This window comes from Stegastes partitus, unplaced genomic scaffold, assembly GCF_000690725.1.
Source record: "Stegastes partitus isolate 25-593 unplaced genomic scaffold, Stegastes_partitus-1.0.2 Scaffold1145, whole genome shotgun sequence".
NCBI lineage: Eukaryota > Metazoa > Chordata > Actinopteri > Pomacentridae > Stegastes > Stegastes partitus.
In genome coordinates this window covers 26,831-42,244 of record NW_007578876.1, presented here as the reverse complement: position 1 = coordinate 42,244, position 15,414 = coordinate 26,831, and the positions used below count along the sequence as shown (strand labels likewise).

The window sequence follows — 15,414 nt, the reverse complement described above, 5'->3', positions numbered from 1 at the left end:
TGGCATAAGGAGGGATTACTGCCCTCTTGTGGCCATACTAATTCATAAAATTAGTAAAACGCGCATTAATGCAACCAATATGGCAAAAACACGACTTCCGGTAAATTCTTTCAAATTATGGCAACAAAATTTAGACAAGGAACAAAAATTAGTTATGAAATCGTTCAGTTTAGTTAAATACAGGCCAGCTGCTTTGACATGCAAACTGAGTTTCACGTAATCTACGATAAAAATCTAGTTAGCACACTCTTTCCAAATGTTAACTATTGATAACACGCTAGCAGCACATTGATTAAATCCTTGGTGGAAAAATGGCAATAGTGTGTTCACCACAACGCGAACTATATTGCATAATTTCTGAAGGCTTCTGTGGACGTTTCATTTGCTAATAAAATGACCGGAAACTCTGCATGATGTCATTGACGCAACTTTTACTAGTTTGCTCCATTGTCAAGTTAGCGCTAATGCAGCAATAACAGAATGCTACGTTTCCGGTGGAGGTATTCGGAACTTTTAAAAGTAATCAAATGTAAAAAATTAAACGGCATTTTAATGTTGGGGAATATTATCCTAGACGCTGACTGATGTCGACTACAAACTGAAAAAAATACTGTTATTTTATTTAGTTCCTACACGAGTTGATTCAAGTAATCTCTTCTGCTCCCTGTGGAGGGCGAGGAAGCGACCGTTTATACGAAGCGTAGAAGAAGAAACTGCAGCATTAGCAACCGCAGAAGAAGAAGACGCAACAGCAGCAGCAGCAGCAGCAGCTTCCTGCGTTGCTAACCTGTATTTTCTTTTGTTTTTGTCACATTAAAGTTATCAATGATTATTCCTGACGGACGGAAGTGACTGACGAAGAAGAGGAGCTGCTGTTAAACGTCTTGCAAACATGAAGTGAGTGTTAAACGCAAACAGAAAAGAGCAATGCTAATCTGTGCAGGCAACATTAGCTGTCAGTGTTAGCTTGACTGCATTAAGTTTAGCGATAGCAGGCTAACGTAACTAAGCTATTTAAAAAAATAATAATTCTGACTTTAGCAGCTGCAGTTTATTCCAATTCTACTCTGTAGCTTTGTTAGTGGTTTGTTGTTATTTATCTGTGCGTTATCGAGGCTCGTTAGCTTAGCTTCACTCACATGTTCTGTTGCTCGCTGTTAGCATCGTTACTGTGTCATTCCAGGCTCAACATTGACGGTCTGCTGGTGTACTTTCCGTATGACTACATCTATCCGGAGCAGTACTCCTACATGCTGGAGCTGAAGAGGACTCTGGATGCCAAGGTGGGTGGTGTTAAAGCGTCTCTGAGTTTATCCTGTAGATATTTACAGTTGCCTTGTAAGAAATGGTCAAACTGTAGTATGATGACACAGTCATATGTCAGTGTCAGTGGTGGATAAAATGATCTAGTCCTACTCTAAGATTCCCTCTAGATATGTTTAAAGATATATGTCTGTAAATAGTCTGCTTGTACTGTGTTATGTCAAATGCATATGTGACATTATCAGATTTGAAGCATCAAACCTGTGTTACTGTGTTTGTGTTCAGGGTCATGGAGTCCTGGAGATGCCGTCAGGAACAGGGAAGACCATCTCCCTGCTGTCTCTTATTGTTGCCTATCAAAGGGTGAGTTCCATCTCTGGGATTTAAAGTGCTGCTGGAGTCTTTGTTTAATCTGTTTTAGCTTATTAATACTCTAACATGTTGGTCTGTTTCTCTCTCAGGCCTTTCCTTTGGACGTGACCAAGCTGATTTACTGCTCCAGAACAGTTCCTGAGATCGAGAAGGTGAGTGTCAAATCAAATAACTGCTGCTCAGAAACATGGTAAGGTGCTTTAAAAGTCCTCTCATCTTAACTTATTGCATTTCTCCGTCTGTGTGATGAGGTTGTGGAGGAGCTGAGGAAGCTGATGGAGTTTTACGCCAAACAAACTGGAGAGAGCAACAACTTCTTGGCTCTGGCTCTTTCCTCCAGGAAAAACCTCTGCATCCACCCTGAGGTACGAACAAACACAGCTGATCAATCTGCAGCAGTTTTTCTAGACGCAGCACTGTGGTTTCTGTCTGCTACATGTGTGAAAGTTTAAATAAATGCTTGTCAAACTTGACGTAGGTGAGCTCTCTGCGCTTCGGTAAGGAGGTCGATGGGAAGTGTCACAGTCTGACGGCGTCGTACATTCGAGCACAGCGACACGTTAACCCGAATCAGCCCGTCTGTCGATTCTATGAGGTAAGGACTGGTTTTAGAGTGATCAGAGAATAACCTCAAAATAACATTGTCTGAAAAAACGAGGCTACTTTTAGTTGAAAGTGTCTTTCTTTGTACCTGCAGGTATTTTACACCTGCACAGTCAACACAGTATCTGAGACGTGTCAATGATATTGTAAAGTACTCACAGCAGCATGCCTGAGGATTTTTTTTAATGTTGTATTAGATAATAAAGAAACAGAATGTTATGAGCTTTGTGATGTCGATTGACAAGCAGTTGAAATCGATGACTGATGAGTCTTTGATTCCTTTAATAAAATAGTTTCATCAATAAAATGTAAGAATTTCTCCTCCACTTTCTTGGAGCCAAAAGTACAATTTTCAAATAGTTTTGTCAATCTAATGGCAAAAACCCAAAGATGTTTAACTTGTGGTTATAAAAAAAAACAGAAGTAAGCAGAAGAAAAACGTACATTTGAGAAGCAAAGACCTTCAGATTGATTCATTTCAACCCAAACTCAGGAGTAGAAGCCTCATTTATAATACAGCTGAGTAAAAAACTAAACAAAACCATTTCGGCACGTGATTTAGAAATTAGACATTAGTGACAACAATAACATTTAAAAAGAAAAAAAGAATTATTAGTTAAATAAAGCCATTAATAATAGTTTGCGTTCAAAATTTAAAGCCAAATAATTAACTGAAACATGAACAGCTGGAGGTAAAATTAAAAAACTAAATTGCCAGAAAGATAAAAATGAGTCCAGCTCTACATTGTTCTGCTGTTGTTCCAGGCTGCAGATGCACAGTGAATAAAAATCTGGACTTTAGAGGGTAAAAAATCTCACTGCATTCTTGCTGGATATCATCCATATGAGGTGTGTGATTAGTCATCAGATTTTCATGCCGGCATGTGATTGGACAACAGGGGACAGCTGATGACTCTCTGCAGCAGTAAAACAACACCTGGAATCTGTTTCACCCTCCTGTCAGGGTTTCTAACTGGGTTAAAGCAAACAATGAGCAGCTCCGTGTGTAACTACAGATTAGATTACATGTCGAGTGTCTTTTGTCCTCTGAATGAACTCGATCTCAGGTTCACGCTGCTGAAGTTACGCAGCATCACAGAGACTGATGTGTGTGTGAAGGTGGAACCTTTATTCAGCTCGTTTACTGCAGCTGAAGTTAATGTGATTCATTTATTTTTTCCTGCTGTGCTTTCAGATTTAGTGCGCCTCCTCTCATCTGTCTGCAGCTCGTTTCCTTAAACAAGCATCTCTTTTGCTTTTTTTGCTGCAGGAGTTCGATGCCGTCGGCCGTCAGGTTCCTCTTCCTGCTGGGATCTACAACCTGGACGACCTGAAGGACTTCGGCAGGAGGAAGGGCTGGTGTCCGTACTACATGGCTCGCTATGCGGTAATACGTTAATCCTGCTGTACAAACATGAAATGTGTAGCTCCATGTGAACTACATAGTATTTCCTTGCACCGCTACAGACTTTCTATTGATTTTATAGTTTGTTGAACTGAAAACAGATCCAGTATTTTGAGTAAAAAAAAAAGAAACGTGGGCTCCTCTCCTGAGACAATAAGTATTTTATTACAGTATTTGCTAGAAAGTCAGAGGTGCTTTTAGTGAGAGCCTTTATTTCTCTTACTGACTGGAAACGTTTTACAGACTGATATCTTGGTTTTTCCATAGCTGTATGTTGCGTAACTTGTTTCCTTTCTCCTTTCTCTCTTTATTTCCTCTCAGCTCCTTCACGCTAACATCGTGGTGTACAGTTATCACTACCTGCTGGACCCCAAGATAGCCGACCTGGTGTCCAAAGAGCTGGCCAAGAAGTCTGTCGTGGTGTTTGATGAGGCTCATAATATAGGTGAGCAACTGAACGGACAGGTTTTTGTAATTCTGATCATTTTTAGGAATTTGCTTCACGTAAAGTATCGCAAATGTTTTTATTTACTCGTCTTTGTCTCCTCAGACAACGTCTGCATCGACTCCATGAGCGTGAACATCACCAGGCGAACGTTGGATCGCTGCCAGAGCAACGTGGACACGCTGCAGAACACCATACAAAAGTAAGAGCACGCTCAGAAGGACAGGCGCCGAAATATTGTACTTAGGAAGCACCTGTTTGTTTGTGCAGCTGAACCAGTGTTTCACTCTTTTGAGTCTTTTCCTCCAGTCTCTCAAAGACTTCCTGTACTTCAGTGTTTGTGTGAGCAGCTCATACTTGCTGTAATGTTCATTCTATTATACTAATTATTTAAATTGTCCAGGCTGTGATGACGATATCTCATAATTTCTAGAAGACTTTGGGGAAAGAAGCGATCATGTAAATGTGTATCACCTCAGAATACGGTTTAGTCCTGATACACGGACGCTTCTTTTTAGCAACACGTCCCCTGAATGAACCACCAGTTTGTGTTTCTCCTTCACCTCCTGACTAGAATAAGAAATGTCTCCTGTTGAGTGATGCATATGGTTTAGTTTTCTTTGGTGTTTAAACCTACAGGGGAAAAAAATCCAGTTTTTAATTTTGACAAGCGAGGACGGATCAGAGAAGACAGAACTGTTGTTTGTGTGTGAAGCTCACCAGCTTCTCGTCGTCGTCTCTGCTCTCTGACAGCATAAAGGAAACAGATGCTGCTAAGCTGAGGGAGGAATACCGACGACTGGTGGAGGGGCTGAAGGAAGCCAACGTTGCCAGAGAGACGGACGTCTACCTCGCAAACCCGGTGTTACCTGATGAAATCCTTAAAGGTTCGGCATCAGCAACACTTTATTCTTTCCTTTCATTGTTCTGAGTTTACGACAGATGGAATATGTTATGTTAATGATAAGCCAGTTGAATTTTAAAACGCTGTTTGTGTGCAAAAACAACTTGTGTCCACAGCAGGCCTTTCAGCATTTTTATGCAAATACACTGAAAAGCCAAAACACTTCTCTGCTCCTACTGGACAGGACTCATGAACTCCAGAAAACCAGTAAAGACAACAGCGTATACGATTTCCATTTCTGGAGTTCACTGCAACAGGTTTAGAATAATTTCAGTCAGAGATGATGTTTGGCTTTATCACAGAACAACCACAAGTAAAACTGATCTGAAGACGAACCAGTAACACTGTCAGAGCGTTTGTTTTAAAGTTTATTTTTCTTTCTCTTCCCAGTTTAGTTCAAGAAAACCACTACATTCCTACTAAGCTCTGTTTCCTTTGTACACATTGTAGAACCGAGGTGGTGTTTATTCAATTAGCAAAAGAAAAGCAACGTTTTAATCTGGAGCCAAAACGTAGAGGAGCAGATGTTGGTGAGTTTATCTGGCACATGTCTGAAGTTTTTCCGCTGTCTTTGTCCGTCAGAGGCCGTCCCTGGTACGATTCGCACAGCCGAGCACTTTGTCGGATTCCTGAGACGCTTCCTGGAGTATCTCAAGTCCCGTCTGAGGGTCCAGCATGTCGTACAGGAGAGCGCCCCGCAGTTCCTTAAAGACATCTTCGACAAAGTCTGCATCGACCGCAAACCTCTCAGGTCAGTTTCAGCGTGAAAACTCGTCGTCCTGCTTGTGACTTGTGTTTCTGCTTGAAGCTTCCAAACATTCACTTAAGACTAAGGTGTGATCCTGGACTCTTCAGTTTCTGGCGTTCTGTTTGTCCCTTATTTTTACATCCTGATAATCTTCCTCACTCAGTCTCTTCACCTCTTTCTCCTCGTTTCTCTCCGTGATCTTTTATCCGTGTCGTCTCTCAGGTTTTGTGCAGAGCGGTTGCAGTCGTTGCTGCGAACTCTGGAGATTGCCGACATCGCCGACTTCTCAGCTGTTACTCTCATCTCTAACTTCGCCACGCTCGTCAGCACCTACAGCCAAGGTACCGAAACACCGGCGTGCATCCTTAAATACTCCGACTGCGTTGAGGAACATATTAGTCCGGCAGATACTCTAGCTGGAGGTGGAGAGGAATATAAGTCAGGTTTATGAAACACGCCTCTCTTTCTCTCTGTAAAGGCTTCACCATTATTATTGAGCCCTTTGAGGACAGAACTCCAACCATCGCCAACCCTGTGCTGCACTTCAGGTGGGAAGGAACTCATTAACTATGTGTTTAAAACTGGGAAACATAATTGATTGATGTCTGTTTGGTGCAATCTTATTCACTGATGGTTATCTGTGACTGATTTGTTTTGCTCTTCCACACTAAATATCCTCAAAACAAGAGTTCTAGCATTTAAAAGTGAGAAACCTCCACTTGTAATTCACATATCTGTTGCATCCAGGCTACGGTGGGTTAAAGGCATCGATTTTTAGATGATGTGAGGGTCTCATCTCTCGTTTTCGTTCTTCTGTCTTCTCTCAGCTGCATGGATCCGTCGATCGCCATCAAACCGGTTTTCCAAAGGTTTCAGTCCGTCGTCATCACCTCGGGGGTACGTTACGTGTCGCTCCTTTTCTTTTCTCTCGGCTCACGTTACACTCGTGTTAGTCCTGCAACAAATGGTACGATTGAGTTTAGTTTTTGCCTTCAGTCTACAAAAAAAGCCCGTCTGCAGCGCCTAAATCAGAAGCTGTGTTTTCAGTGTTGTTTCAGTTGAGGAAGAACTTAGTTAAAATATCTGCTGCGTTTCTTTTCCTTCAGACCTCCTGTAATGAGATGATCGCACACTAAACCTCTTTATCATATCATCTTGAACTATAATCCTGCAGCTTCATTCATGTCATGTTTGTTTACTGCCTTTTTATTCTTTGTTTAGAATAATCAACAATCACAGCTGGTAGCGATTTAGCGGCCTGAGTGTTTATTCTTTCTTTCATTCTGGACAAAAATGTCACTATTGTGATGAAGTAATTTGATTTTCTGTTTTATTTATTTTTTTTGACATTTACTAATAAATGAATGACTGATCTCATGTTCGCTGTCTTGTCTTCCTCTTTGTTTCCCCCTCAGACTCTCTCCCCGCTGGACATCTATCCCAGAATCCTCGACTTCCGCCCCGTTACCATGGCGTCCTTCACCATGACGCTGGCCCGGACCTGCCTCTGTCCTCTGGTGTGTGACGTCACTCAGACACACTCGTATGAAAAAAATACGCTGTGAGGTTTTAAGGAGCAGGAATCTGACGTTCGTCTTCATCTGTTTTTATCTTCCATAGATTGTGGGCCGGGGAAACGACCAGGTGGCCCTCAGCTCCAAGTTTGAGACCAGAGAAGACTTTGGTTCGTTAAAATCTCTGTAATTAATTATCTGAGCATGAAGTCCCGAAAGAAAAGAGAAACATATAACTGACATAAAATCAAAATATCACCTTGCCCCGTGTACATAAATATATTTTTTTCCAATCCGACAAACAATATGTGACAAAAACATCCTTTTTTTCAATTCTTCTTCTTGCAGCTGTGATCCGTAACTATGGAAACCTCCTCCTGGAGATGTCCGCCATAGTTCCCGATGGGATCGTGGCGTTCTTCACCAGCTACGTCTACATGGAGAACATAGTGGCGTCTTGGTACGAGCAGGTCAGTGTGTGCATGAGATGAAGAGCAGATGATGTGTGACCTCTTTGCACTGTTGAAACAGTTTGTACAGATTTTATACATACGTCTGTGCACGTGTTTGCATTGCAGGGCATCTTGGAGAACATCCAGAGGAACAAGCTGATCTTCATCGAGACTCCGGATGCAGCGGAGACGAGCATGGCGCTGGAGAAATACCAGGAGGTCAGGGCCGCTCACGTTAACTCACAGAAACAGTCACAGCCAGATGTGCTGTAAATGAGCAAAGGCCTCCTGGTGCTCATGTCTTCTGACCTTTTCTCTGTTCGTCTTCAGGCGTGTGAGAACGGCAGAGGAGCGATTCTCCTGTCCGTTGCCAGAGGAAAGGTGTCGGAGGGGATAGATTTCGGTGAGTTACAGAGACGAGACTCTCTGGTTTGTGGTCAGATGCAGCAAACGTTTCACCGGCTTCAGTCGTTCATCAACGTACTGACTGAATGTCTCGCTCTGTTTCCCTTCAGTGCACCATTTCGGCCGAGCAGTCATCATGTTTGGAGTCCCGTATGTTTATACGCAGAGCCGCATCCTGAAGGTCAGAGTCATCACTATGTACTAGCATTTACTCTCTGCTGTTTCCAGAGTCTGTCACAGTTTATAAAAGCAAAAATTACTATTTGTTGAACCAATTATGTTGCAGTAAAATGTGTTTTGAATATTTATTCTAACCTCACTGATATAAATGTGATGTTAAAGTATTAGAAACGCCAGTTTGTGTAGAATTAAACAGCATCAGTACATCTCAAAGTGATTACAAAGCACCTCTAAACAGTTTCAACAAAAAAAACATGACGGTAGGATTGACTGCAGAGTTGTTTTAATATTAAGCTGCACATGTTTTAGAAACGTCTGCCTAATAAACTGGAAACTGATGTTTTAAACCAGTAAAGTCTATCATATTTAATACACAAGTTTCAGAGACCTCTACGTCATCGGTGGGATATTTTTTTTAATTAAAAAAAACCTGATGTACACACTCATGCAGCGTGCTGATAATCCACCGTAGATCGTCACTCATGCACCAGAAATGCCAGGTTTAGCAAAAATTATACAAACTAAAACTCATAAATGCAAATTACTATTTTTTTTATTGTTGTCAGAAGGTTTAATAAATACTCCAGTTTCAAAAAATTAGAATTTTCTGGCAGTTATTTCATGGTTCAGGCTTCACAGGGTTAATGTTTGTCTTTTCCTGAACTCCACATAAACTTCTCACATTGTTAAAAGTGTTTTTATAAGTCACATCTTTTTCTCTTCAGTCTGATCGGATGTTCTTATGATCCTAATTCTGCCCGTAGCTGAAGACTGTTTTGTTTTCTTCCCCTCTCACTCACACATCTGGTTCAGGCTCGGCTGGAGTACCTTCGGGATCAGTTTCAGATCCGAGAGAACGACTTCCTGACCTTTGATGCCATGCGTCACGCAGCTCAGTGCGTGGGCCGAGCCATCAGGGGCAAGACCGACTACGGACTCATGATCTTTGCCGACAAGGTGTGTGATGTTTGTCTGGTCCTGTCGTAGCACAACAAGATTCTAAACGTCACCTCTTACCGGCATCCTGCTTCACATCCGCGACCTTTTAAGCACTGACGTAGCTGCACCGGAGCAGCTCGTGGTTTATTTCAAGCTGTAGATGAATCTGTAACGACTCGCTCTCTGCTCCGCAGCGTTACGCCCGAGCAGACAAACGAGGGAAGCTTCCTCGCTGGATTCAGGAGCACATCAGCGATGGTAGTTTGAACCTCACCGTGGACGAGACCGTGCAGCTCTCCAAGCACTTCCTGCGGCAGATGGCTCAGCCTTTCAGACAGGTACGGCCGCCGTGAGCGTAAAGATCTTTGCTTCTATTTCGCTGCTGCTCAGGCTGTCAAATGAGCGAATGTTAGTGTAAATGCAGTTCAGTCAAATCGCTCAGCAGGTGCAACAAAAATAGAATCAGTGAAAAGAAGTCTTGTCTCTTTTGTGGGAAAACCTGAATTGAATGCAGGTAAAGATGTGTTTTCTGATTTTAAAATTAGAAGTTTCTCTTTAAATTCCTAATTTATGTCTTGGTTGTGATCATAAACATTTTCTCATGAGCACAAAATAAATATTTTAAGGTTGTGCAGAGTGCAAAGGTATGACAAGCACGTCCATGTGCTGTTATTATCTCTCGTTTTGTCAGGAATAATTACAGGCTGTTGAGATGTGCAGTAAATATAAAAAAACAACAGAGCATGTTGCGTTTATTTCCACAGGGGAAAAAAATGAGGGTAGAAATCCTCACATTTTTAATTTTGCAGGTGAATCAGAAAGTTAACTTCTGCTTGAGATTAGAATAATAAATAGAGTTGGGTTAAAAATCCTGAGTTTTAAATCCCCTGTGGCCACTGAGGTACACAGAGCTGCACAGCAAATATGTAAGTGAAGTTGAGGTTCTGAGATCTTCAGCTGTGCACAAAGTCTCGTGCTTTTATGAAAAATAAAACCACCTGGCTGCAGTGAAGTCGCACCGCTTTCCTCAGATTGGAGACGTCAAGAAGAAGAAATCCGTTCAGACAAATCAAGTGTCGTCATTCTACTCGACTTGTAATTCATCAAATCTTCTTTCTCCTGATCTTCTATTTACACAAAACACAGAAGCGTGAGCACGAACACACAGCCGAGCAACTCACATGATGGACATTCCCAGTAAAACAGGCCTCTGTGACGTTCTGCTTCATACAGAATGAGTTCAACATTTTACCCAGACTGAAGGAATCTCTCTCTGATCAGAAGTTACAGTAAACCATCCTGACCTCTGTGTTCACCTCCTCCTCCATCCTCTCCCTCCAGGAGGACCAGCTGGGTCTGTCCCTGTTGACGCTGGAGCAGCTCGAGTCGGAGGAAATGCTGCAGAAAATCTCTCAGATCGCTCATCAGACCTGAAGGTGACAAACTCCGCATAGCAACACCCACAAACCGGGGGTCATCGGCCGTTAACGACCATCAGTAACGGGTCGGATACGACTTATTTTAAGCAGCGCTGGCGTTCCAGACGGACAGGATTCACCACAAACATGCTCTGTGTGTGTTAAACATACCGCTGAAGTATTTAACGTGCTCAGCTCTGGTGGTGACTTAAAGACACGAGAGCTGTTTGTCTGTTAGTTTAAACACCGCCGAGTATTTTAGGTCACAGTTTTCAGAACGGAGCAGAAACCTGTTGGTCCGCTTGTCATGTAGGTTCCCGTCACATTTAAATGTGTTTCAGTGTCGTGTACTGTTGAAAAGAAAACAAACACTAATGAACAGTTTCCACAATTACAAAAAAGCTATTGCTTGAATTGGGAGTTTAGTAGAACATGACATTTATTTTCAAGTTGCGCTGTTTTAAAATCGTCTTTTTGATAAAGTTACAAACCGCGTCAGCATCGTGTTGCATCGGCTGCAGGAACGTTTTGTTTTTCCCATCTGTGGCTGTAACATCGGTCCATATAGCGTCTGTCATACAGACAAGACTATTGTACATTTTATACTGAACGTTTGTTTACCTGTTTGTTCTCCAACCAGGAAGTTGGACCATAAATCTTTGTATTTAACTTGTGTTTGACTCGTGTGTTTTTTTTCCTTTAGAGTCTTTTCCATCGTGACAAAAACGAGTTTAGGACACATATCTTAATACAGTCGTGACTCGATAATCTGACCCTTAACAATCCTAAACCTGCTATCCGACGGGTTTTTAGGAAAAACGAACAGAACCCATAAAAACAGTCTTAACATAGCGACAGCCTTGGATTCTGACTCCGTCTTGACAATCCGACAGTCTTGCTATCCGACATAGCAGAGGGTTTTACATTTAGTGTCGTATCATCGAGTCACGACTGTATTTTCACGCAAACAGGCAAAAGCACAAGAAGTAAACGAGCTCATCAGTGTCTCATTGTAATTTATTTCAGCTCAAGTTTGCAAATATAAAATACAAACATTCATCTTTAACAGAACAAACGGCGCCAGAGGAGCTTCACGCTCCCGTTTCTACACACTTTTCCTACTTTTTTTTTTTTTTTCCTGTGCGGCGTTCTTACATGTGCTCGTAACAGACTGTAGCTCCTACAGAAACTAACACGGTGCGGCTTCAGCCCTTCAGACAAACAGCAGTGACGTCTTCTACCACAGCAAACAGACAATCAGTGGTTCTCCAGAAACAGGATTTGTAGAACGAGAGAAGTTTAGTGGAATGAAGTCGGCGAGGATCTGACGGTAACAGGGAGCCGAATTTTATCTTTTTGCGTCCTTACTTCAGATGTTCCTGAGTGTCAGGGGAGTGTTTATGAAGTTTTTTAATACTAAAACGTAACTTGTAATGCAGTTTGACTCTGCAGCAGCTACTTGAGGTAATTATTTCTCTAGCGAAGAAACCTACACGTTAAGCTCTATCCGTGATAAGTCGTGGGTTTCAGGCATTTCAGTGAAAAAGCAAAGATGAGAAACGTTTGATTGTCAGCACGGAGCAAACGCGTCATCGCTAAACGTTGAAATGTGTACGTTAGAGTTTCATGATCTACAATCGTCAGGAGTTGGTCTGATTGAGAATATATTTACATAGCATCCATGTAATGTGCAAAAAACATCCACCGTCTTCTGAAAGTACCGTCTGTAAGTTTGTTGAGCTGGCGTTTGAATTCAAATGGTGCAAATCACGAGTAGGAGTCCTCAAGTTTTTAAAAAATAGGTCCTTTTTTTAAAAAATAAATAAGCGGGCATGTCTTATCGTTAGCTCTCGACGATTTGATTAAAACGACGTGGACACTCTGAAGGCAGAACTCGTCGATCACATTTCTTTAACAGTGTAAACGCAGCTCAACTTCTCCCTCTTCGAACCAAATGTAAAAAAAAATTACAGCTTCACAGACGCGTCGTCACGTTTTGATCGTTGTGCAAAAAAAACCCGACGTCCCCGTTTCTCAGAGGAGACTTTTTACAAACATCAGCGCGCCTGATTTACGATTTTAGAAAATGTAACACAAATAACTCCAGTTTTCTTCTTTTCAGTAACATTAATAGAAACGGTTGTTAAAAGGGCACCAACATTAAACATTAGCTGTTTTACAAACTACTTCTGTTAACTTGTAAATGACGTCGTCTGGCTCACGGAGGAATGTTTAGCGTCTAACATGATTTGTGGACCTTCAAACCAGGAGTGACGGATTTCAAGTGATCAGGAAGGAAATGTTGTAGTGCAACGGAGATACGTCGAGAAGGGCTTTATGTGCGAGCCACAGAAAAACTAGAAAGTGGAATTTAGATTTTGGTCAAACAACAGCCTCGGCTTTTCTTCAGGGGGCTCGGATCCGCTCTGACATCTGACGTGCTGGATACAGAGCAGCAGGTTTAGTCGGCGTGCGAACGTCTCTCCGGTTGTTTGTGCGATCTGTTGCATCGGGGGTGTGTTAGCTGTTCCCACCCAGAGAGCCTCGCCTCGTCAGGCTCTGCGTGCTGGAGCTCAGGCCTCGGTTATCCGTCAACGGGCTTCCCTGAGAAACAGAAACACGTGACGGGTGTTGGCGTGAGTCTGTGGACCGGATGTAGAGCTGAAGTTGTGTGTGTAATGTCTTATACAGTCAGATAGCGGGATTTCTTTTTTCCTGAAATGTTTTGATTAATTGATAACATCTCTAACGTTCTCATTCATTCCGGTCTTCTTATGTGTAAAACAAAAGCAACAGGCTTCAGTTTCTTCAAAGTGTTTTCATCCAAATGGCTTCTTGTCTTCTTCTTGTGGTGGATTCTGCACAGCTGTGTGTTTTAAGATTCAGGTAACCACGTTTACCGACTCATGCAAGTCCAGTTGCCTCAAACTTCAAACGTAATCAGAGTGAAAACCTTTTGATTTGTGCAGAAAACTTGCAGATCACAGAAGCTCAGAAGCAGCTGCTCGATGACAGATTTCAGCATCTACGCACTGAAACTAAGGATCGACGAGATGCTAAAGGAAGTGAACGAAGTCGTCAACATCCATCCCGTCAAGGTGCTCACAGCCTCACAAGAGCTTAAATGCACGACACGCCTCAGAGCTGAAGAAGCCTTTCAAGATGTGGAATTAAAACATCTTCAAGAAACTGAAGCCTGTTAGATAAACGTGAGACTTTTCTGGATTGGATCAGCGGCAGTTTGCTCACCTGCGTGCCGTCCTGACTCTCTCTGGCTCCCACATTTAAAACGTTCAGAGAGTTCGCCCTCTTCATCCTGACGAGCGGACAGAAAAACAAAAGGAACTCTTAATCTGTGTAAAGATATCACTGGAGAAATGCAACTAAGCAAACATTTTTAGAGAAGTCAGCCTTGAATTTGCACCGATCAGCCTCACAAACCTGTAAATGGTCTTTCATTCTCTTTACATGCAGCTTTCAGTCCAGAGTTCTTGATCTAAACTTTTTTTTTGCTGCTCATATCAGCATGTTTTAACCATTCTATACTACAGCTACACCAACAGTGGGCGTTAAACCACAGATTATTACCCAGCGTTCCTCGGGGTCATCTCCTCGACTCCGACGCCTTTCAGCTTGCGGACCAGCTTCTCGCTGCTTCGCCGTATCGACTCCCGGAGCTTGGTGAAGGAGCCGCTGCGCTTCAGGTTGCTGGATCCTCCGTCGTCAGCGCCGGACCAGCTGGGACGACCGTCGCCTGGACAGACAGAGGTCGTATGAACACACAGGAAAACGACTGCAGCCGCTCTCTGTTCTCATCTCCTTCATGATAGATTTTATATCTTAACGACGAAGTCAAACCTCCGAGTGCTGCACAAGAGTTCACACAGGATCAGGGTTAGGACTTGATTTCACTTTTAGACTCGAGTTTTCTTCTGTATCAAACTTTCAAAACTTACTTTCCACCCGTCACTAATGAAAAAGTTGATATTTGAAGCCTCTGACTTTCCCTCCAACCTGTAAATTAATTATTGTAGCTGATGATGGGAAACTTTAACCAAGAAATGCAGCATTTTACCACCATGACGCCTCTTTTCTTGTGTTACTGTCACACAGTACACTGTTATTCTAAAGCTACTTGCGTCCACAGAAGCTGCAAAAGTGAAACCGTCTCACTGGAGGCAGTTTAATAAAAGCAGTTGTCCAGCATTCCCCTGGGTTTTCACTTCCCTCTGTGGTGGTTTTTTAGAAGTGATTCCTTGTGGTTGCTTCAAACGTTCTAAACAAAATGTTACTGAAGCGAATGACGACTTTTGGATGAGATGCATGTAATCGAAAAGCAAAAATGACAAATCTGACTTTACCTTCCACAGATCCAAACTCCTTTTCGTGTGCTCTGGTCAGGATTTCTTTGTAGAGAGACTCGGCTTGTCTGTATTTCCCCTGCTTCAGGTAACAGGATGCCTGAGACGGAGAAAGAACGTGTTCAGTAATTAGACGGGTTTTAATTTGTCGTCATCTTTAAATGCGCTAAACACTAAAATCTGCCTTTCCTACCAGGTTGTTCTTGGTCTTGGCTACGTTGGCGTCGTCTGGGCCCAGTTTGCTCTGGTAGATGTGCAGGGCGCGTTCGTAGTACTGCTCCACTTCCTGGTACTTGCCCTGGTTCTGACACAGCAGGGCCAGGTTGTTCAGCTGCTTGGCCACATCTGGATGGTCCGTACCCAGAACCTGAGACATTAAACATCCACAGTGAGAACAAAAATGAT

The 15,414-nt window shown here is 42.6% G+C and overlaps 2 protein-coding genes across 2 annotated transcripts in view; one reads left to right on the top strand and one right to left on the bottom strand.

Moving 5' to 3' along the window:
* The first annotated feature begins 759 nt into the window (after positions 1-759).
* ercc2 (excision repair cross-complementation group 2) lies at positions 760-11,321 on the top strand. The gene is made up of 23 exons (XM_008296657.1): positions 760-897; positions 1,184-1,283; positions 1,549-1,626; positions 1,725-1,787; positions 1,887-2,000; positions 2,114-2,230; positions 3,509-3,625; positions 3,965-4,088; positions 4,194-4,290; positions 4,842-4,975; positions 5,575-5,743; positions 5,963-6,081; positions 6,219-6,288; positions 6,568-6,637; positions 7,156-7,257; positions 7,361-7,424; positions 7,603-7,724; positions 7,833-7,925; positions 8,037-8,109; positions 8,222-8,292; positions 9,105-9,248; positions 9,425-9,568; positions 10,572-11,321. The coding sequence occupies exons 1-23, from the start codon at positions 893-895 to the stop codon at positions 10,662-10,664; spliced, it is 2,283 nt and encodes a 760-aa protein (XP_008294879.1). The 5' UTR covers positions 760-892; the 3' UTR covers positions 10,665-11,321.
* Positions 11,322-11,647: 326 nt separating this feature from the next.
* klc3 (kinesin light chain 3) overlaps positions 11,648-15,414 on the bottom strand; it is a 21,325-nt gene continuing 17,558 nt past the window's right edge. Inside the window, exons 10-14 of the mRNA XM_008296658.1 lie at positions 15,203-15,376; positions 15,010-15,109; positions 14,237-14,402; positions 13,898-13,964; positions 11,648-13,252 (exon numbers count right to left, since the gene is read on the bottom strand). Of these exons, the coding sequence (XP_008294880.1) occupies positions 13,169-13,252; positions 13,898-13,964; positions 14,237-14,402; positions 15,010-15,109; positions 15,203-15,376 (591 nt within the window). The 3' untranslated portion in view covers positions 11,648-13,168. The remainder of the gene's footprint in view (positions 13,253-13,897; positions 13,965-14,236; positions 14,403-15,009; positions 15,110-15,202; positions 15,377-15,414) is intronic.

Bases quoted from the DNA above. Each gene is read 5' to 3' on its own strand.
- ercc2 (XM_008296657.1), top strand. The intron at 4,089-4,193 runs GTGAGCAACTGA...TTGTCTCCTCAG, and splicing joins TGATGAGGCTCATAATATAG to ACAACGTCTGCATCGACTCC. The intron at 7,926-8,036 runs GTCAGGGCCGCT...GTTCGTCTTCAG, and splicing joins CGCTGGAGAAATACCAGGAG to GCGTGTGAGAACGGCAGAGG.